General features: G+C 38.1%; 1 protein-coding gene across 3 annotated transcripts in view; it reads left to right on the forward strand.

Annotated features, from left to right (window-relative positions):
• tspan9a (tetraspanin 9a) overlaps positions 1–23,673 on the forward strand; it is a 580,412-nt gene that overhangs the window by 515,094 nt on the left and 41,645 nt on the right. For all 3 annotated transcript variants that reach the window (XM_062035906.1, XM_062035907.1, XM_062035905.1), the window contains one exon: positions 22,542–22,616. In XM_062035906.1, the coding sequence (XP_061891890.1) occupies positions 22,542–22,616 (75 nt within the window). The remainder of the gene's footprint in view (positions 1–22,541; positions 22,617–23,673) is intronic.

The raw sequence follows: 23,673 nt of genomic DNA on the forward strand, positions 1-23,673 counted from the left end.
TGTCGTAATTCAGTTCTGAGTGTGACACTTAAGATTCAGTCCTACACTTCGCTGAAAGTGTGAGTTATACGCTTGATAACTAACTTTTAAGTGCAGCTTTCAGCGAAGAATTTATTTACTCTTAAGTCAACTCTTAGCAGACTTCTTAGAAGTAATTCTAAGAAGCTTGATAAGTACGGCCCCTAAGCTCCTGCTCAGGACAGAGAACCTCCTCTGGCAAATAGCCCATAGGGGACCTTCTACCAACCTTGTCACGTCCGTTGTGTCCTTGAGCAAGACACTTCATCCTTGCTCCTGATGGGTCGTGGTTAGGGCCTTGCATGGCAGCTCCCGCCATCAGTGTGTGAATGTGTGTGTGAATGGGTGAATGTGGAAATAGTGTCAAAGCGCTTTGAGTACCTTGAAGGTAGAAAAGCGCTATACACACTGCAAAAAGTCAGTGTTCGAAAACAAGAAAAAAAAATACAAAAATGAGGGGTATTTTACTTGAACTAAGCAAAATTATCTGCCAATAGAACAAGAAAATTTGGCTTGTCAAGACTTTCCAAAACAAGTAAAATTAGCTAACCTCAATGAACCCAAAAATACCTTAAAATAAGTATATTCTCACTAATAACAAGTGCACTTTTCTTGGTAGAAAACATTTTTTAGACCTTTTTGTTAAATATATTGAAAAATATTCTTAAATAAGTAAATGCTAGTGCCATTATCTTGACATAATGATATGCGCTCGGCATCATGTTTTTTTTTTCATGCTTGAAGTAAGAAATTATTACTTTAAAAAAGTAGTTTTATACTTGTGAGTGTTGATGACACAGCTTTGCATCAGTTGATATTCTAGTTTCAAGCATGTTTTACTCAATATAGGTCATAAAATCTCAGCTACAAGCTGTAATATCTTACTGAGATAATTTCGGACCAAAACCCTTAAAAAGAGTAAAACACTCTAACATAAAATCTGCTTAGTGAGAAGAATTATCTTATCAGACAGAAAATAAGCAAATATCACCCTTATTTGAGATATTTAATCTTACTTAGATTTCAGTTTTTGCAGCGCAATTATAACCCATTTACCATAGCCCCTCCCACTAGCTGGGACCAATTTGACAGGGGGAATTAAGAATGCCGTTATTTTGTAAAATACACCATAAATAACCGTCACACATCTAAAAGTATTCACATAGTACTTTTGCATTTGTAGATCAGTCATTTTTGTATACAGTGTCTTCAGGCTTGGATAACAACTTTTAAATGTCCAGTGTCCTTCCGTAACACCCAGCTTTTGAGAACCATGGTTGGGTCCACAATAGGCCTAATTCAGGGGTGTTTAAACTTTTTCCACTGAGGGCCGCACACTGAAAAATCAAAGCAACGGGGGGCCATTTTGATATTTTTTATTTTAAAAACCAATACTTGTTTGAAAAAATATACATTGAGGCCTCCACTTAAGCTTGATCAAAGGGTTTTGGTCAAAAAAATATAAAAAATGTGTCATTATTCAATATTATTATTCAAGGTTTAAATTTCTAGATCAACATTAGGTCTATCTGTCAATATAAAGTTGTTAAAGATTTAAGAAATCCTGTTTTCTTATGGAAAAAACACAAAATATGCAATATTTTCACCCAATAAAAATATTAAGTGGAATATTTTGGATGATATAATAATTGGAGCCTTAAAAAGGTCAATAACTCATAACAACATTGATTTTAATTAATTATTATTTTTTTGAGCAATGACACTCAAAAAAAAAAATCCCAATAAAATGATTGGGGATGTCCTGGTCCTGGTCAGTAAAGTTTAAAAAAAATAAATCATACATTTTTTTTAACTTTTAACACAATTGCCTCAAGATCAAGTTCAGATCTATCCGTCAATTATAATTTGTATTGTTGTTTATGTTTTTTGTTTGTTTGTTTTAGGCCCTTCTTTAAAAAAAAAAAAAAAAAAAAAGTTTTTTAAATGGCAAACACAAAATATGCAACCTTTTCCCAAAAAACTATCTCAAAGTGGAATATTCAATGTGATGTAAATGGAGCCTTGAATAAGTAAATCATTCATAATAACATTGATTTTGATTCATCTTTTTTTTTTTTTAACAAAGAAACAGCCTTGTAAGGAAGGGATAGTAGTTCTTTTAGAGTTGGGACACGATGGACAGATTCCGGCCAGAGAATCCTTTAATCATCTTTATTGCTGAAAGGTAGATGTGAATGTGTGTGGTTTTGTGTGTGTGTGTGTGTGTGTGTGTGTGTGTGGTATTTAGTCGTCAACGCACACAAGGCTGGCTGCCACCACTGATTGAAACCGGCTATTCTGACAAAGACGTGCTTTAAAGGGGAAATGACGTCACAGATTGACCTATCAACCTAAATGCATAGGAACATTACAAAACTGGTTAAAGGCACACAATAGGCTTTCGTACACAGCTGCCCCCAACTGTCCGTATGGCAGTTGAAACTAGAAGAAAGTCTATGAGGTAGTGTCCTCGTCATCAAGAGGTGGAAGCATGATCAGTCGGGCGACTGGGCGAAGGTAGGTGCGATTCTTCACTTGTATTCTGGCAGTCCAGACCCGTCCATCTGCTCCTGGATGTGTCTGAGTGATCCGTCCTACAGGCCACGATCCTCGGGGGAGTTGAGGATCCACTATCAAGACAACTTGACCAGCCAAAAGGGTCTTGCCATCGTTCCTCCACTTGTTACGTTCTTGCAGAAAATCCACGGCGGAAGGTGGGGATGAAGCACCAGCAACAGCCGCCCCATGAAGGGAGCTAGCTGTCTCTTGTAGAAGCTGTTTCCATGTGGAGAACTTACTGAAATCAGTAAGCTGAGTGGATGAAGCACAGGAAATAGTTCCAACGAAGGCGGATTTCCTCAGCTCTGTGGCATCCGGTTCCAGGTCGGATGTAGGCAAATTGGGCCACTCATTTTCTGGCAGGTAAAGGAAGTGCGGGCCCTTATTCCAGCGGTGCTCTTGGATCATTTCCCAGGTTGACCACTTGTCAAGGAGATCTGCAGGCTGGATCTGGTCGTCCCAGCCAAGGTTGGACTTCCACATATCTTGGATGAGCACCTTACACCGAGTGGTAAATGGTACAATGAATCCTAGGGGGTCATAAAGCCCGGCCAGGACACTGTAGACATTTCGAAGAGTGGCAGCTGATGATTCTGTTGTGTGACGCTTGAAACTCAGAGTGTCATTCAAACAATCCCAGCATAGTCCAAGAGTGGGTTCGTGGAGGTTATCACTTGCTTTGGATAACCACAGCTCACTAGTTGCTGATCGTGCATCAGGTGGTAGATGGGCCACAACTTCTGGCATGTTGCTAGCCCACTGTCGGATCTCGAAACCTCCCTTGCTAAGAAGTTCACGCAGAGTGTCAATGAGAGCTTTGGCTTCTTCAACCTTACTCAGACTGTGGAGGCAATTATCCACATAGAAGGAGTGCTCAACCACTTGCATGAGCAGAGAGTCTGGTGGCTCATAGTCCCTGACGTGCTGCTGTAAGGCGTACACTGCACAACAGGGGCTGCAGGTTGTTCCGAAAGGTAGGACCTGCCATTCAAGGATCTGCGCTCTAGATTCCCTTTCCATGTTCCGCCACAGGAATCGAAGGAGTGGTTTATCATGGTCAAGTAAGCGGATCTGGTGAAACATTGACTTGATATCCCCGCTTATGGCTATTGCATGACATCGGAACCGCAAGAGGACTCCAATCATAGTAGGGCCCAACGTTGGTCCAGGGAGGAGATGATCATTCCAAGACTGGCCATTGTAGGAGAAAGAACAGTTGAAGACCACTCTGTCTTTCCCATTGTGGTGCACCATATGATGTGGTACGTACCACGACTCAGTACTCTTTGCTGCCTCCTCTGAAGGAATCTCAGCAACGTATCCTGTTTTGATAAGTTTGTCCATCTCTCTACGATAAGAGGTTGCAAGGTGAGGGTCTTTGGCCAACCTGCGTTCAATGCTGCGCAAGTTTGGCATTACAGCATCTGAAGGTGCACATAGCATAGTGCTTGGCTGGCGACGTAACAGGGGTGTCGCGTAGCGCTGGATACCATCAACAGGTACACGCTTAGAGTCAGTCTGTAAAAGAGAGAGACCTTGTTGGTCTTGCTTGGAACGAGATGCAATCTTCTCGCTGACGTAAGGGAGAGTATCGATCTGCCAGAGACGTTCCACATTCTTGAAAAGTTCGGTATATGGGGATTCAGTGGTAACGTGCAGACAGGAAGGCTGATGGGAAGATGCATAAATCACAGACGGACCTTGTAGGGACCAGCCTAGGTTGGTACAGACTGCTATGGGGCCGCCAGATGGGCCTGCTCGCACCGGCTCTGTAGGAGCAAGAAGCTGGGACATATCAGAACCTATGAGGAGTAGCGGTTGCGCTCGATGGATAGGCAGCAAAGGAAGGTCTTTGAGGTGCTCGTAGCGTTTTTGGAGGGCCGCTACTGGATATGTGTGCTGAGATAGGCTCAGATTCTCAGCTGTGAAGGCATTTTTAATCCAATACTTCTTGCTTGGCTTGAAGATGGGGGAGACGTGAAGGCTGACTGACGAACCATTGAGCACTTTCACTTCTTGTTGAACAGTTCTCAGGTGAAGGGTTTCAGGATGCTTAGCAAGTTGTAGTTGCTCTACTGCATAGGGGAGGATGAGTGTTCTCTCAGAACCATCATCGAGCACAGCAAATGTCTCTAGAGTGCGGTCTCCATTTTGTAGGAGCACTTTAACAACTTTCAGCAAAACTCTTTGAGGGCTTTGAGGCTGTTCCAGGTAGACTGTGGGTTTTTGGTTACTCATCATCAGGACTTGTTGAGATGACTCTTGGATCGTGTCATGCAGTACTGTGAGGTGCGTCTCTTTGCATAAGTTACAAGGGCGTTTAAGCGTACATGCTGCAGCTTTGTGACCACGACCGCACTTCCAACATCTGTTACCTTCTTGGATCCACTTATTGATCTCACTGGTATTCCGTTTTTTGAAGTCCAGGCATGAGTTGAGGTAATGTTCCTTACTGTTGCAAAATGGACAATAAGGACTAGGTTTAAAGGGTTTTGACTTTGTCAGATTGGTGCTCTGGCTGCTACCAGTTTCACCAGAACATAAGAGAATTGATGCTGTCCTTTGTTTGGGCCATGGACTATTATAATCCCTCTTGGCAGGAGGAGGCCCCGGGTTGTAGAGGTGAGTGACTCGGCTGGCGAGGCGCTTACCTTGAGCTTTAACTTGAAGCCAGGATGCCAGGTCGGGCAGGGTGTAAGTTTGGTTGGTACCTGGCTGTAGAATGCCTCGACAAAGACAGTATTCCATAAACCCGTCTCGGTGAGCAGGAGGCATTTTACTTATGAGGCGGTCAACGTGAGAACCACATTTGAGCTCGCATCCAAGGGGTCCCTCTAAAGTCCGCAGCATACCAACTAAGGTCTGAACTGAGAGAGCAAAGGTGTCGAAAGCTTCTGCATCCCCCACTCTGATGGCTGGTGAGTTCAGGATAGCTCCTAGTTCACTCTGTACTAGTTGTCTAGGCTGGCCATATTTGTCTTGTAGAGCCCCTAGCGCAGCCGTGTACGGGTTTGGGTCATACATGAATGACTTGGCTAACTGCAGAGCGTTAGGGAGTTTGAGCTGATTCAGTAGAACTTGATATTTATATTGCTCGCTCAGGTGAGGATGACTATTCATCAAGTTCTCTAACGCCATCTTGAGTAGGGCGAAATCACTTTCCCGGCCACTCTCAAACCTTGGAAGTACTGGTTTGGGAATGCCATAGGATGTAGCGATCAGCGTCTCGATGCCCGGGTAGGACCAGGGTGGTGCTGCCGGGGTAGGAGTAGCAGATGGTAATGTGTATTGAACATACTGCCCAGCAGGAGGAGGTGCACCAGCTGGAACTGGTGGTTGTGGCACAAAAGTTTGCATGGTTTGTGGCACTGCGGCTGCATGTGTCATTGTTGATGCATAACTAGATGTGGGAAAGACTGGCATATGTTGACTTGTGAAAGACACAGATGCAGGAGCTGTGACAGAGACAGGAGCTGTAGTGGGGCCTACTAAAGTCGGGACACAAGTTTTTGCACCTTGGACAGGAATGGGAATTGTTGTCAATGGCTGTGTAATCGGGATAGCGGCAGCGAATTTCATTGGAGTTATTGATGGGAGCTGAAGCATGTCAGCAGCGGGCGGAGCTGACGTTGTTGACATTGCATCATCTTCAGACTCTGACAGGAAAGACTTGACAATACGGGCAATGTGTAAGTCTTTCTCCAGTTTCTTTAAGCGTCTGCGCCGTTCCATTTCCCTTGCCATATTCTCCTTGGCAAGGTGAGCATCCTCTTGTAGTCTTTGTCCTTCTTTAGCTTGTGCATCCAATCTCTTCGCCTCCAAGTCAGCTTTCCTTTCCTCCTCTATTTCTTGCTGTAGGTCAGCAAGCTCCAAACCTTTAATTCGCTCCTCTAGGGCAGCTGTTTGAACATCCGGAATATTTTGGAGCAGTTGAAGCCCATGCGATCGCCGAGAGGATCGACGTGATGAAGCAGATGACTGGTACCCTGATGCACTCCTAGCTCTGGTTGGCCTTGCTTCACCGTGTTGTCCTACTGGTAGTGAGGAGATTTGGGCAGCAGGCAGTTGAGAGGGAAGGAGGGTGACATCGTAAAGGGCCAAATGCTGTGGTAGTCGAATGTCTCTCTTTGGCCTGACAGAGGGCTGGTGATCAGCAGGTGATGACTCCATAGTGTCTGATGGTGGAACTCTATCCGGCTCGAAGGACCAATGTAAGGAAGGGATAGTAGTTCTTTTAGAGTTGGGACACGATGGACAGATTCCGGCCAGAGAATCCTTTAATCATCTTTATTGCTGAAAGGTAGATGTGAATGTGTGTGGTTTTGTGTGTGTGTGTGTGTGTGTGTGTGTGTGTGTGTGTGTGTGTGTGTGTGTGTGTGTGTGTGTGTGTGTGTGTGTGTGTGTGTGTGTGTGTGTGTGTGTGTGTGTGGTATTTAGTCGTCAACGCACACAAGGCTGGCTGCCACCACTGATTGAAACCGGCTATTCTGACAAAGACGTGCTTTAAAGGGGAAATGACGTCACAGATTGACCTATCAACCTAAATGCATAGGAACATTACAAAACTGGTTAAAGGCACACAATAGGCTTTCGTACAGCCTGCATGGCAGCTTTGTGTTATTAGAGTAAACATTGTAACATTTTCTTGTTACATTTCATCTGTTTGCTCTTTTATACCACTTTTTATGTTTGTTTTTTTTTAATCGTATTTTTAGAATGTGCCATTGGGCCGTTAAGAAAATGACCTGCGGGCCGCAAATGGCCCCCGTGCCGCACTTTGGACACCCCTGGCCTAATTAGTCAAGGCAGGTGTGTTCAAACCGTCACATGGTGGCGGTATAGCTCGGTTGGTAGAGTGGCCGTGCCAGCAACTTGAGGGTTCCAGGTTCGATCCCCGCTTCCGCCATCCTAGTCACTGCCGTTGTGTCCTTGGACAAGACACTTTACCCACCTGCTCCCAGTGCCACCCACACTGGTTTAAATGTCATTTAGATATTGGGTTTCACTATGTAAAAGCGCTTTGAGTCACTAGAGAAAAGCGCTATATAAATATAATTCACTTCACTTCACATTCCTTCTAGCAGCAGGTAAACGAGCAACAGTCCTCCGTTTTTGCAACTCTTCACGGGCTAACAGAAGCAGGTGAACGTCGCACTCTTCATGTCTGGGAATGGTAGCAGCATTGTGTCTGTGTAACGTCTTTGTGGTGTGGTCACAGTCCAGTGAAGAAGCTGTCAACCAAACTAGTAACAATAGCTTTTTTTCTTTTCTTTTTTTTTCATTCAGAGAGTATAATTCATTATTCATGACGTGTCTGTCCTGCTATTCTGTTTGCCTAACAATTGTACAGGTTCATCCAGCGGAACAGTGTGGAAAAATGAAAAATGGAGGCGGAGCTTTATGCTCAGTTCTTTTGAAAAAGTCATTGCATCCGTCAAAAGTTGGACCAAATCCGACTTTTTGACTCAGCTTCTCTTGCCTGTCGAGCAACAACAAAGGCAAAGTGCGTGTGCGTTAGTGTGCGTGTTGCATTGTTCTTTATTCCTTTTGTCCGTCTCAGCACTCAGTGGGGTGTTCGTAACCCGGTTCAAAACCGAAAGACCTTAGAGCAGGGGTGTGAAACTTATTTTAGCTCAGGGGCCACATTGAGAACCATCTATTCCGGTCATTTATACATATAACAACTTCAGATTGTTGTTTTTTTTGTTTTACTTCTGCCCAAAATAGAACAAGCACACTGACAAAGCTTAACCTATTGTTACTATAACAATCTACAAGGTTAATATAGCTGGCTTCTCTTCCTTCCCCTCCATTTTTCTGCTTTCTTTTGTATCTCTAGTTATTACGTATATGTATTGTTGCATTTGAACAACTGTATTGTTGATAATAGAGCTAAATTATTGGTATTATTCATTATCAATAGCGCTATTTCTATTGGTATTTGTATTGCTCCAATTGTAGTGTAATGTTTATTGTAATTTCTGTATTATTTATTTCACTAACTGCTTCTTTGCTATCACTTTTACCATCATATTTGTACATATCATATTTGCTGATGTTGCTCTATTGCTGTTGTTGTTGTTATTATTGTTGTAGTTTGCTGTTGCTGTTTTTGTCTCTGTCTTATCCCCCTCTTGTCCCCACAATTTCCCCCTCTGTCTTCCTTTTTTCCTCTTTCTATCCCCTCCTGCTCCGGCACCAAATGATAATATAAATCCATTTAATAAAGTCAAATACAAATAAGCAGAGGTGTGGACTCGAGTCACATGACTTGGACTCGAGTCAGACTCGAGTCATGAATTTGATGACTTTAGACTCGACTTGACAAAATGTAAAGAGACTTGCAACTCGACTTAGACTTTAACATCAATGACTTGTGACTTCACTTGGACTTGAGCCTTTTGACTTGACATGACTTGCTACTTTCCCCAAAACCTAAAGCTTAAAAAGTTATTTGGGAGCGCTCCGTAGCTTTCATTTTGTACGTGTCTGTCTATCTATCAGCGTGTGTGCTGCCTGTCAGCGTGTGTGCTCTCAGTACAACAGCCAATCAAATTAGATCTACATTGTTTTCATCACACAGCATTCATCCAATCAAATTGCAGGACAACCAATGAACAAGAGTTGTCAAACAACGCGCCAGTGAGAAAGATTTATACCAAAGTTGGTTTCGTTCGGATATAAAAACTACGACTTGGTCAACGAATTGCCGTATGCAAATCACGCAGTTGGAATATTACAGACGGAGACGCAACAACTTCCAACTTCGTTCGACATTTGAAGTTGCACAAAGAAGGGTAAGTTTTGAATGTAAGATAACGTTTATTGGCTAAGTAACATGACTTTTATTTGCTGTGTAGTTAAATCAGTGAGGCTGTAAACTCACTGCTAACGTTATAACCATAGACATCTTATAAGGGTACACAGCATCGAGCGCTACTGCCTACTGGCGCAGACGAGACGCGGGGCCGCCATCTTGGAGTGGTGATCCGCTCCACTCAGTGCAATTCATTTGGCAGGAGTAATGAACTGTCAACGCATTTAATTCATTTTACCTCACTGAATACCACTCATTTTCACGCGCTTTTTTGTCATACGTGTAGCTATGATAACGGACACATGTTTTATTATTCATAGTTTGCTTAACAGTAATAGAATATTCTTATACGCTATAAGTGACCAGACGTCCAAGATTAAAACTGGGAATATAATCCCAGAGAAGGGGGGAAAAAACGGTCAGCTATTTTTAAATTGAAGAAACAATATGATTACGTTATATATACATGCTACATAAACAATGTATGAATACATTAGATATCTATATATCTTATAGACTGTATCTCTGTTGCTGCAGCAGCAGAGAGTTTATTCTGTCTTGACACTTTGTATTGATATTTTGTATTACATTCTTCCCTTAAATGATCATGTTTACAGTGATTGTTATGTATGTATTTTTTATGTATGTCGCTTTGGATAAAAGCGTCTGCCAAATACTTAAACATATATAAACACCTGAAAGTCTTTATATCAGCTAAAACCACCAATCTCTTTCACTGGATTCAGAATAAAACCAAATTCTGTTTTACCCAACAATGTTAGTATTTGAATATTGTTACTTGAAGACTTATTCCTGGTTACAATTATACTGTTAAGAAAGTATTGTCTTATATTTTGCCTAAAATGAGAATGCATTATAATCAATGGCGGCTGGTGAATTTTGTTTTAGGTGGGGCAGAAAGTTTGTAAACCAAACCCCTGTAGGGGCGTCATCCTCCCCCAGAAGATTTATTTGTGATTTTCACATACAAATATTGAAGATCTTTGCTCCTTCTCAACTCTGTGGTAATGTTATTTTCATAAAATACAACCAATAGTACATTAATGTTAAATCTTACTTGTGAAAAGTAATCCCCCGATTCCTATTTTCAACAGTCCGCTCATTTGAGCAGGAAAACGCTGAACACCAGCCCGGCATCTTTGTTTTCTACCTGTCAACTGTCAGTTTAGGCTGCTCGCCGGCTCCTCATCACCACTTCAAGATGCAAATTGCTCGCGTCACAGCAACCAATATTGCATCTACATATAAGATGTTTATGGTTATAACGTCATTTCAAACACGGCAATATGTTGCGTCCACTGCAGTTTGCTACCTTATTCATACTTTTTGTCAAGTGATTTTTTAAGCAGGGTTGCATGAGGTACCTATACATAACGTTACGTTAGTCAATGTATCACACACAGTAACATAACGTTAGACGGCGGTCAGCAGCACCGCGTATTTTAGCCACCTACAAAAAGACAAACATAGTCAAATAAAGGTCAGTTAAAATATATACCATATTAAGAATATGTGTACATATTGCATAGGGCCCTGACATCTAAAAAGTACAACTCTGTTCATTGTTATGTTCATGTATTTGTTATGTTTTTCATGTGTACGCACACATCAACACACATAAAGTATGAGATGAGATGAGATCAATGAGATAAGGTAAGAACAGAATAGAAACTGCTGTGGAAGTAGTTACAATGCAATATGCCATGGAAATACAATGTTAACACTTTTGTACAAATAAGTACAGTTGCACTTGTTTTTGCAAATGTGTTTATTCTGTAAAGGAATGAGTTAAATGTTTAAAATTGTTTAAACTATTAAAATGACTGGTTAATAGTGCTATTATGAATTGCAATGTCAGTACTATTTTCTTTCCTGCTATTTCAAATGCACTTGTTTTAATAAATAAATACAGCGGTTTAAAAGCATACACAATCTGTGTAAAAATATTAGTCTGTGGTCAAAAGGACTTGAAAGGACTCGAAACTCAAAATGCAGGACTTGTGACTTGACTTGAGACTTTCCAGTCTTGACTTTGGACTTGACTCGGGACTTGCCTGTCTTGACTCGGGACTTGACTCGAGACTTGAGGGCAAAGACTTGAGACTTACTTGTGACTTGCAAAGCAATGACTTGGTCCCACCTCTGCAAATAAGGCAACAAGAGAAGTATCCCACACTTGTCTTTTGTAAAGTAAATGTGTATAGCCGATATGGGCATCTACATCAACTATATGATTTGCCTGAGAAGCTGGACAGGACCAAAAAAAAATAGAACTATCACATTCTAAAAAAAAAAGGACATATCACATATAATCCTCTTGACAGAACATTTCAAGTTAGTTGAAAATTCTGAGGGGAAAAAAATGGTGCAGTTTCAAAAACACCATGACGAACACAATGAACTTGGACTTTATCTCAGTCTATCTAAAAAGCAATTAAACTTTAAGTCCAGGCCCATCTAGGATTGAACAAAAAACATAAAGCATAAACAAAAACTCATATGTAGCAACTACCTCATTTGTCATTTGTGTTTTACATCCGCTACCGTGTACATCTTGCTTGGTATGCTTGCTCGCCCCGGTATAAACTATTTGCTTGCCTAACAGAATTGCTATTGCGACATCCACTGCACACTGCAAAATACTGAAATCTAAGTAAGATTAAATATCTCAAATAAGGGTGATATTTGTTTATTGTCTGTCTGATAAGATCATTCTTCTCACTAAGCAGATTTTATGTTAGAGTGTTTTACTTGTTTTAAGGGTTTTGGTCCTAGATTATCTCAGTAAGATATTACAGCTTGTTGCTGAGATTTTATGACCTATATTGAGTAAAACATGCTTGAAACTAGAATATCAACTGATGCAAAGCTGTGTCATTAATACTCACAAGTATAAAACTACTTTTTTAAAGTAATAATTTCTTACTTCAAGCATGAAAAAAAAATCATGATGCCGAGTGCATATCATTATGTCAAGACAATGGCACTAGCATTTACTTTAAGAATATTTTTCAACATACTGAGCAAAGAGGTCTTTCTTTTTTTTTCTATTAAGAAAAGTGCACTTGTTATTAGTGAGAATGTACTTATTTTAAGTTATTTTTGGGTTCATTGAGGTTAGCTAATTTTACTTGTTTTGGAAAGTCTTGACAAGCCGAATTTTCTTGTTCTATTGGCAGATAATTTTGCTTAGTTCAAATAAATATATATTTTTTCTTGTTTTTGAACACTGACTTTTTGCAGTGTGGACACACACTGCAAAAACTGAAATCTAAGTAAGATTAAATATCTCAAATAAGGGTGATATTTGCTTATTTTCTGTCTGATAAAATAATTCTTCTCACTAAGCAGATTTTATGTTAGTGTTTTACTTGTTTTAATGGTTTTGGTCCTAAATTATCTCAGTAAGATATTACAGCTAGCAACCAAAAGTTACGGCGAGTTTACAGCTGTTTTAAAGTGATCCCGACGTCGCAGAGTGATATAAGTTGACAGGCTGACACCTCAAATTGATCTCTGAACGGCGCAAGGTACGAAATTGTTGAAAAAACAAGTTAAAAGTGCCGCAAGTCGCTAAAGAAGTAACTGCCCTTAAGACATAAGAGGCGCTGACGTCAGTGACTGCCGCGATGCCAAAAGTTAAAGGATTGACTGGAAATACTGATTTGAAGCTGGGCACAGGACATGATGGGATTCAAGAAGGGATACTACAAAAAATACTCCAGGAATTTAAAGAAGAAATGTTAGAAAAATTGGAAGAATTGATGGATGGATGGAAAGAGGATATGAAAGAAATGAAAGAAGAAATGAAAGAAATGAAAAAAGAGAACAACTCCAGAAATAAAGAAGCCACTGAAATGAGCAAACAAATGAAGATCCTTCAAGAAGACAACAACATGCTGAGGAACATCATAGATGAAATGGATCAGGATAAACGAATGAATGATATCATTGTGACAGGGCACCGAATTAAACCAAGATCCTATGCGAAAGCTGTGAATAATGAAGGTGAACCAGATGAAATGGATATGGTCTCAGCAGAACAGCAAGTGGTCAACTTCCTGCAATCAAAAGAAATTGAAATTGACATTAATACCATCGAAACATGCATCCCACTGAACGGAAGAAACAACAACGCCACTCCAGTCGTGCTTGTGAAACTCGTAAACAGAAAATCTAAAATGGCATTGCTGAGACAGGGAAAGAAGCTGAAGGGAACAAGTTTGTACATGAATGAGCATCTCACAAAACGCAATGCTGGAATCGCCAAGAAAGCACGCGACTTGAGAAGGCAGGGAAAAATCCAGGGAACTTGGAGCACCAACTGTAAAATCTACATCAAGCTGAATGGAGGTCCAGAAGCAAGAGTAATTGTTGTCCATGACATCAAGGACCTGGACAATTTTTAAAGTTTACACAGCTACCACAACAACGATGATAATGGAGTCTGAAAGAAAACAAGCACCTAAATTCAGCATCGGCACTACTATGTTCCAAGGGACGACTAAACAAGAGGACCTAGATTCAGGATTGCATCCACCTACACTTATAGAGATTATTGAAACAACATCAAAGTTTGTTGAACAAGAAAATATGGAACTAAAAAATTTCTGCAACAAAGATCACAAAAACCAGGATTTGGAAAATGATATAGATCCAGATACAAATTTTTTCTCCCAAATCAGTAATAGTTGTTTTTATTATACAGATGATCAATATAATAGCAACATTGAATGTGATAACAAATTGTCAATTATTCATTTTAATAGTAGAAGCTTGTATGCAAATTACAACAACATTAAGAACTTTTTGGAACACATCAACGAACCATTCAAAGTGATTGCTGTTACAGAAACATGGATTGATGATAAAAAAGGAATAGGTTTTGATCTGGAGGGATATGAACTAAACTACATCAACAGAACCAACAAAAATGGAGGAGGAGTAGCTGTGTACGTGATGAAGAACCTGAACTACAAAGTGGTAAAAAAAAACATGTCATTTGCCATAGATAATATCTTAGAATGTATAACCATTGAAATATGTCAGGAAAAAAGCAAAAACATATTCATCAGTTGTATATATAGATCACCTAAATCAAGTATAGAAACATTTGAAGAATGGATCAAGGCAACTTACATGGACAATGATCAAAGAATAATGTTCTTATGTGGTGACTTTAATATTGACTTATTGAACCCCAACAAGCAAAAGTCTATTGATGACTTCATTGATACAATGTACAGCATCAGTCTATATCCTAAAATCACAAAGCCAAGCAGAATCACAGGACAATGTGCCACGCTTATTGATAATATTTTTACCAATGATTTTGATAATAACACTACAAGTGGTCTACTTATAACCGACGTTAGTGATCATCTGCCAGTTTTTACAATATATGATGGAAACTACAAGAAGAACATGGAAGACAAAAGGACATTTCGAAGACTATGCACAGAGAAGAGGATGACTGCCTTCAAAATTGAACTACAAAAGCAAGATTGGGACAATGTGTATAATGAAAAAGAGGTTGATGAAGCATATGAACATTTCTTAAACAAGTTCATAATACTTTATGACAAACATTGTCCATGGATACAACTCAGTAACAAGCAGAGAAAGAATAATCAACCATGGATGACAAAAGGATTAAAAAATGCTTTTAAGAAGAAGAATACACTATATAGAACATTTATAGCACAAAAAACTATAGAGGCAGAAATTAAGTACAAAAAGTATAAAAACAAGTTAACAGAAATACTACGATCATGTAGAAAAGAATATTACAGTGAATTATTGGACAGGAACAAAAATAATATGAGAGCAACATGGGGCATCCTCAATAGCATTATTAAAAATGGAACTAAGAGGGACTACCCTCAATACTTTTTAGATGAAAATAAAAAAAATGACAACATAAAGGAAGTAGTTGAAAGCTTCAATAATTATTTTGTAAATATTGGACCAAAATTGGAAGAAAGGATTCCAGACCCAGTTCCAATTGAGGACTATAATGATACCATAGAGCGAAATCCCAACTCCATGTTCCTCAGTAAAGTGACACAGGAGGAAATAGTTACAATCGTGAAAAAATTTAAATCTAAGACTTCAACTGATTGTAACGGAATTGATATGGAAACGATAAAAAAGGTTATTGAAGAGATCTCAGGACCATTAATGTATATTGATAACCTATCATTTCAAACAGGTACATTTCCAAACAAAATGAAAATAGCTAAAGTTGCACCAATTTATAAGACTGGAGACAAACATCAATTTACAAATTATAGACCTGTTTCTCTACTTCCACAATTTTCTAAAATCATTGAAAAACTGTTCAATAACAGATTAGAAAGTTTCATAAATAAAAATAGAATACTCGAAGAGAACCAATATGGATACAGAGCTAATGTTTCAACTTCAATGGCTTTAATTGAAATTACAGAAGAAATTACCAATGCAATAGATAGTAAAAAATGTGCGGCAGCAGTTTTTATGGATCTAACTAAAGCATTTGACACAATTAATCACAATATTTTAATAAAAAAACTAGAACGATATGGCATCAGAGGGTTAGTCTTAAACTGGATTAGAAGTTATCTAACGAACAGGAAACAATACGTGAAGCTAGGCGAACACACGTCTACAACGCTAAATATATCCTGTGGTGTACCTCAGGGATCAATACTAGGACCTAAATTATTCAATCTCTATATAAATGACATTTGTAAAGTTACAAAAGATTTAAAGTTAGTATTATTTGCGGATGATACAACAGCGTTTTGTTCAGGAGAGAACACACAGGAGATAATACAAATAATAACAGAAGAAATTAACAAATTAAAAAGATGGTTTGACAAAAACAGACTATCGTTGAATCTTAGTAAAACTAAAATAATGCTATTTGGTAATAGTAGAAGAGAAAGTCAAACACAAATACAAATAGACGGAATAGAAATTGAAAGAGTAAACGAAACCAAATTTCTAGGTATAATGATTGATGATAAATTGAACTGGAAATGTCACGTAAAAAATATACAACATAAAGTTGCAAGAAACACGTCAATAATGAATAAAGCAAAACATGTTCTAGACCAAAAATCCCTTCATATTCTCTACTGCTCACTAGTGTTACCATATCTGAGCTACTGTGTAGAAATATGGGGAAATAATTACAAAAGTACACTTCATTCATTAACGGTGTTACAAAAAAGATCAGTTAGAATAATACATCATGTTGGATATAGAGAACATACTAACCCTTTATTTATTGAATCAAAGATACTGAAATTCCACGACATAGTGAATTTGCAAACAGCTAAAATTATGCACAAAGCAAACTATAACCTGCTACCCAAGAATATACAACAATTCTTCTCAACAAAAGAGGAGAAATATAATCTTAGAGAAAAATGTAATTTAAAACATTTGTACGCACGTACAACACTTAAGACCTTCAGTATATCAGTATGTGGAATTAAATTATGGAATGGATTAAGCAAAGCAATCAAACAATGTACTAATATGATCCACTTCAAGAAACTCTTCAAACTTAAAGTGTTTACGAAGTACAAAGAAGAAGAACCATGACAACCATTCTCAATTTATTTCATCCATTCATTCAATCATTCTTAAAGTAATCTTACTTATCTCATCATATGAAATATGACTTACTTCACCAATTATTATTATTAAATTCTTACTATTATTTATTTATTTATTTTTATTGTGATTACTTATGGAGTTTATTGTGAATAAATTAAGAACAGGAAGTGAACAAAAAGTTTTAGCAACTGTTATGTAAAGAAAAGGGGTAGGATTAAATAAGCTCTGCTTCTTCCTACTCCTTTTCGAACATGTTGAAAAGAGAAACTGGAAATTTTGATGTATCATGTTGTATGCTTGCATGTTCGAAATAAACTCAAACTCAACTCAGCTTGTAGCTGAGATTTGACGACCTACGCTACTGTTCAAAAGTTTGGGGTCACCCAAACAATTTTGTGGAATAGCCTTCATTTCCAAGAACAAGAATAGACTGTCGAGTTTCAGATGAAAGTTCTCTTTTTCTGGCCATTTTGAGCGTTTAATTGACCCCACAAATGTGATGCTCCAGAAACTCAATCTGCTCAAAGGAAGGTCAGTTTTGTAGCTTCTGTAACGAGCTAAACTGTTTTCAGATGTGTGAACATGATTGCACAAGGGTTTTCTAATCATCAATTAGCCTTCTGAGCCAATGAGCAAACACATTGTACATTTAGAACACTGGAGTGATAGTTGCTGGAAATGGGCCTCTATACACCTATGTAGATATTGCACCAAAAACCAGACATTTGCAGCTAGAATAGTCATTTACCACATTAGCAATGTATAGAGTGTATTTCTTTAAAGTTAAGACTAGTTTAAAGTTATCTTCATTGAAAAGTACAGTGCTTTTCCTTCAAAAATAAGGACATTTCAATGTGACCCCAAACTTGTATATTGAGTAAAACATGCTTGAAACTAGAATATCAACTGTTGCAAAGCTGTGTCAACACTCACAAGTATAAAACTACTTTTTTAAAGTAATCATTTCTTATTTCAAGCATGAAAAAAAATAATCATGACTTTGACACAATTTTGTCTCATAATTAAAACGGATGACCGCCAAATGCACTTTGCTGTTTTATTTTCAATGAAACAATAGAAAATACATACTCATAAAGTAGAACAGTTGGCACAGTACAGTAAACTGACAGTTAATATTTTAACTTGTGACATTTTTAACAATTTTGAACAGAAATAGTTCATGCACATTCAGATGAATTCTTAAAAATTACAATTAAAACATTTTGGACAGGGGCCGGACTGTATATATGCGCACTAATTGACTGAAAGAGCATGCACTTGGTGCGATGATGTCATGTTATCGATGGAAAAATGCATTTTTAGACCATATGATTTGCCTGAGCGGCTAGGAGACCCCGAGAGTGACAAGCAGTTGCCTTGTTGCCTTTCCATTAAGAACGATACATTTGTTTTTTGTATAAGTTTTCTGGTTTCAAGAAATGTAATGCTGAGCGCATATCATTATGTCAAGATGATGGCACTAGCATTTACTTAATTTAAGGATATTTTTCAACATATTGAGCAAGAGTGTCCGCCCTGAGATCAAATGCAGAGGACAAATTTCACCACATCTAGTGTGTGTGTGACAATCATTGGTACTTTAATCTTTAATCTTAAAAAGGTCTCTTTTTTTTCTATCAAGAAAAGTGCACTTTTTATTAGTGAGAATATACTTATTTTAAGGTATTTTGGGGTTCATTGAGGTTAGCTAATTTTACTTGTTTTGGAAAGTCTTGACAAGCCAAATGTTCTTGTTCTATTGGCAGATAATTTTGCTTAGTTCAAATAAAATACCCCTAATTTTTGTGGTTTTTTTCCTTGTTTTTGAACACTGACTTTTTGCAGTGCATTCAGAAAAACAGTTTATTTAAGATAAAAATGCAGCTCAATTTTACACTGACTCAACCTGTTCAAGGGCCCGATCCGGCCTTAAAATGAGTTTATAACTAGATCCAATAGATCAGAGTCTACTTGACATATTACCAATCAGGACGGTACTCAGGTATATCTGTCCAGCTCACAAGGACATGATTTTACCGAACTGAAGTTCCTCTCTGTGTTTTTTTAAGCATCAACAATTCTAAGAAAACCCTTCTGCTAGATGTATGCTAAACCACAGTAGTACATCAATTTACAAGCTTAATTGGTTCTGTGATGGAGCTCTGAACTCAAAACAAGTCCACTCAAATCATCATCGCCCACGGAAATGAATTGAAATCAATGTATTTGGTGCTTGGCCCCCACCCTAAACAGCAACATTTGAACAAGTAACATGCCTTTCAAAAAGAGAAACAAACTTTTAGACAATAAATATACTGTATTGTAAAAATACAATAGAATTTAGTATAACCAACTACAGTGGTTTTATAAAGTAATGCAATAATAATACACAGCATTTATCTTGGAGAGTGGATATCTAAAGTATCTCTTTCAAGTTGCTTCGCCGTCAAACACACCATCAGCAGCTTTTAGACTTAGACTTAGACACACTTTGTTGATCCACAAGGGGAATTGAAATATTCCATATTTTCATGGATACATGTCTGCAGTCTTGATATTATTTCAACATGGTGCAGACTAGCAGTGATGCGCTTTACCAAGTTGAGTACACACTTTGTCATGATTTTGATGATTTCCTTCTTTAATTCAATGAATATAATCCACTTCTTCTCAGCACTGCCCTTCACACTCACTTTCTTTTTTCCCATTGAGGCAAAATAAAGTGATGATCATCTCTCACTTAGTATGCAATGATTCTTCTCCACAAAAGAGGATACTTAAAACCCTAGAAGAAAATATCCTCTAAAATGTGTATGCAGTACAACACTTTAAAACTTTAGCACAGTGCTTCTCAAACTATTTTTTTTTTTTTTTTACCAAGTACCACTTCAGAAAAGACTCCAAGTACCAACATTAAAATACAGTAGCATAGTAGACATACGCATCCATTAAAAACAAGGCAGAGGTTTTATTTAACAGGTGTATTTATATATTTCTGGCCACTGTAACATTACACACAGTTTGAACAGTAACACTGTGTTTGAATATAGGAAAATAAAAATACTTTAATCAAGTGGTTATTTGGCATACCACTCGATACATGAACCACAGTTTGAGGATCCCTGCTTTAGCATATCAGTAATCAGGAATTAAATTATGAAATTAATTTAGCAAAGAAGTCAAACAATGTTTGAATATGAACCAGTTTAAGAGGCTGTTCAATCTTTAAATGTTTACTATGTGCAAGGAAGAAGAATTTGGATAAGCGTCTCGGCCCTTATTGAAAATGGGTTTTATTCATCTCGTTATGGGAACCATAACTGACCTAACTATTTAATAAGAAAACTGTTGTATTTCATTTATATAACTTGTGTTAAAAATGAGAACAGGAATTGGCCACCCGTGGCAGTAATTGCAATGATTTGGAAAAGTGGTAGGTTTAAATAACCTTTGCTTCTTTCTACACCTTTTCGGACAGGTTTTAAAGAAAAATATGAATATGTGAATTGTGTGTAAATGACTACATATACATGTTCGATATAAACTTATACCTTAACCATATGATGATACTAGCAAGTCGTGTTGTCCCGATACCAATAATTTGGTACCGGTACCAGTACCAAAATTATTTCGATACTTTTTGGTACTTTTCTGTACTTTTCTAAATAAAGGGGACCCCAAAAAATTACATTATTGGCTTCATTTTAACAAAAAATAAATCTTACGGTACATTAATTATATGTTTATTATTGCAAGTTTGTCCTTGAATAAAATAGTGAACATTCAAGACAACTTGTCTTTGAGTAGTAAGTAAGCAAACAAAGGCTCCTAATTTAGCTGCTGACGTATGCAGTAACATATTGTGTCATTTTCTATTCTATTATTTTGTCAACATTATTAAGGACAAGTGGTATAAAATGAATTATTAATCCACTTGTTCATTCACTGTTAATATCTGCTTACTTTCTCTTTTATCATATTCTATCAACACTTCTGTTAAAATGTAATAATCATTCATTCTTCTGTTGTTTGGATACTTTACATTAGTTTTGGATGATACCACAAATTTGGGTATCAATCCAATACCAAGTCGTTACAGGATCATACATTGGTCATATTCAAAGTACTCATGTGTCTAGGGACATATTTCCTGACTTAATAAACATAATATACATTTTAAAAAAAACGAAAAGAAGATGTTGTGATGCCAAAAAATATTGACGTAATCATAGTAGTATTGACTAGATACGCTACTGTACTTGCTATCATTACAGTGGATGTTATGTGTAGATCCACCAGTGTTACATTGTGATGTCAGTGAGCTACGGTGTGTATTGAAGCATGTTTAGCTATTCCTCGTCCTGCAGGGATGATACTTGTAAGAAACTTACTTTATTAGTCGCCATGGAGACCAGGATTAGTGATTTAGAAGTAGCTAAAACACTGCCGACTCGGGCTGGACTTTAGCCGCTAGCTAGCTAGCCATGTCTTAAAGCACCTCTTCCTGAGGGTGTTTCAGTGCTATAACTTCACCTTTATCGTTAGTTTTTAAGCCAAAATGCATCCATTCTCCCTTTTCTGTCCACACACTGTGTCTGTTTGTAAGTAGTCCGTGATTGTGCGCTGCCGAACATGCTCATCTGCTCATAAACCAGCAATAACACGACGTGACGACGACGGGGGCACGGGGCAGTGGCGGACCGGTACTTTTCAAAGGCGGTATAGTACCGAATATGATTCTTTAGTATCGTGGTACTATACCAATACCGGTATACCGTACAACCCTATTAGCAAGTTAAGACCAGATGTGACATTTGCTATTCCAACTAATAGCGGAGATTGCGTGTTCCTCAAAGTTTTGTTTGCAACTTAAAACATAATTAGCAGAAATTGTATCCAATATCATCTCAAAACATTCTTAATCTGAGTTACCACTGCACTAATTAAAATATCTCATCAGAAAGCGCTATTTATTTGGTGTCTCAACACAACTAACAGCCCCCAAAAGAAATTGTTATTATTGCCGTTTTCTGGAACTTAGGTTTGCATGTTCTGTTCCGTTGCTTGGTAAATATCGAGCTCGGGGGGGGGGGGATCGAGAGAGAAAAATAGTAGCTGAGCTCCAAAGCCGTGTTGGAAATTAATCTTAGGACGTATTAAAACCCGCTTTCCTTGCGCTCACATCTTCATGAGCCCTGTGGTGCTTCAATTGGTCTAATTTCCCCTCACACTTTCACTCCCATCTCCTTCCTCGGTGACTTCACTCCTCTGGTTTTGTCTCTTGCTGGAACAAACCGTTAATGGTAATTCCACTATAAATTCAGCATGTATGTCGCGTTAATTTCGTATGTAATCTGCATACTCGCTGTAATCACCAGCATTGCATATTCCTCATGTCCCTGGAATACAAATGATGAAATGTCTGTCTGTAAGTTTCTCTCTCTCTCTCTCCTTTCTTGGCTTGCTATCCCATGGAAACAATTTTCTAAAAAGATTCTTTCTTTCTCTTTTCTGACAGTTTTTCATCGTCCTGCTGATAATTCTCCTGGCAGAAGTGATATTAGTCATCCTGTTCTTTGTGTACACAGATAAGGTGGGTTCAATTTGTTTTCCCTGCTTATCTGAATTGAGTGACGTTCTGTTCTTGGTTTTTCCCTCGTTACTTTGTAAAAGTGACGTCTCCCACATGTCGAGGAGGGTATCGGACAAAAAAGAAAATGCAAAGAGGGATGCGAATGCATGAAACGCATCCACATTCTCAGTAGAGGTCGTCCGCTGTCAAAGGTTAGAAGGCAAAATGCAGGCTAATCCCTGCCAGTTGCCACAAGTGCTCCAGAGCACATTTCCCATGACCCCTGTTCAGTTCAAGTTAGGTGTGCAGACATGTGCTGAGGACAGATGACAACATTTAAAGCTGGAGAGATTATTGATATCCTTGTGCTGTCTGGAGTTTGATGGAGTCTTCCGTCAAATTGTTCCACAAATAGGCCATCTTGAAGGCAAGAAATGTTTTTCATACCATGAGCAGTGAAGGAGCACTAAGCTCAGTTGTCAAGGACAAATCAAGTCGTTGTATTTAAAAAAGCTGTTGTAGTGTTGTCCCCATACCAATATGTTGGTACCGGTACCAAAATTATTTTGATACTTTTCTAAATAAAGGGGACCACAAAAAATGGCATTATTGGCTTTATTTTAACACAAAATCTTAGGGTACATTAAACATATGTTTCTTATTGCAAGTTTGTCCTTAAATAAAATAGTGAACATACAAGACAACTTGTCTTTTATTAGTAAGTAAGCAAACAAAGGCTCCTAATTTAGCTGCTAACTTATGCAGTAACATACTGTGTCATTTATCATTCTATTATTTTGTCAACATTATTAAGGACAAGTGGTAGTAAATTAATTATTAATCTACTTGTTCATTTACTGTTAATATATGCTTACTTTCTCTTTTAACATGTTCTATCTACACTTCTGTTAAAATGTAATAATCACTTATTCTTCTGTTGTTTGGATACTTTACATTAGTTTTGGATGATACCACAAATTTGGGTGTCAATCCGATACCGAGTAGTTACAGGATCATACATTGGTCATATCCAAAGTCCTCATGTGTCCAGGGACATATTTCCTGAGTTTATAAACAT

Source organism: Entelurus aequoreus, linkage group LG24 (genome assembly GCF_033978785.1).
Source record: "Entelurus aequoreus isolate RoL-2023_Sb linkage group LG24, RoL_Eaeq_v1.1, whole genome shotgun sequence".
Taxonomy (NCBI): domain Eukaryota; kingdom Metazoa; phylum Chordata; class Actinopteri; order Syngnathiformes; family Syngnathidae; genus Entelurus; species Entelurus aequoreus.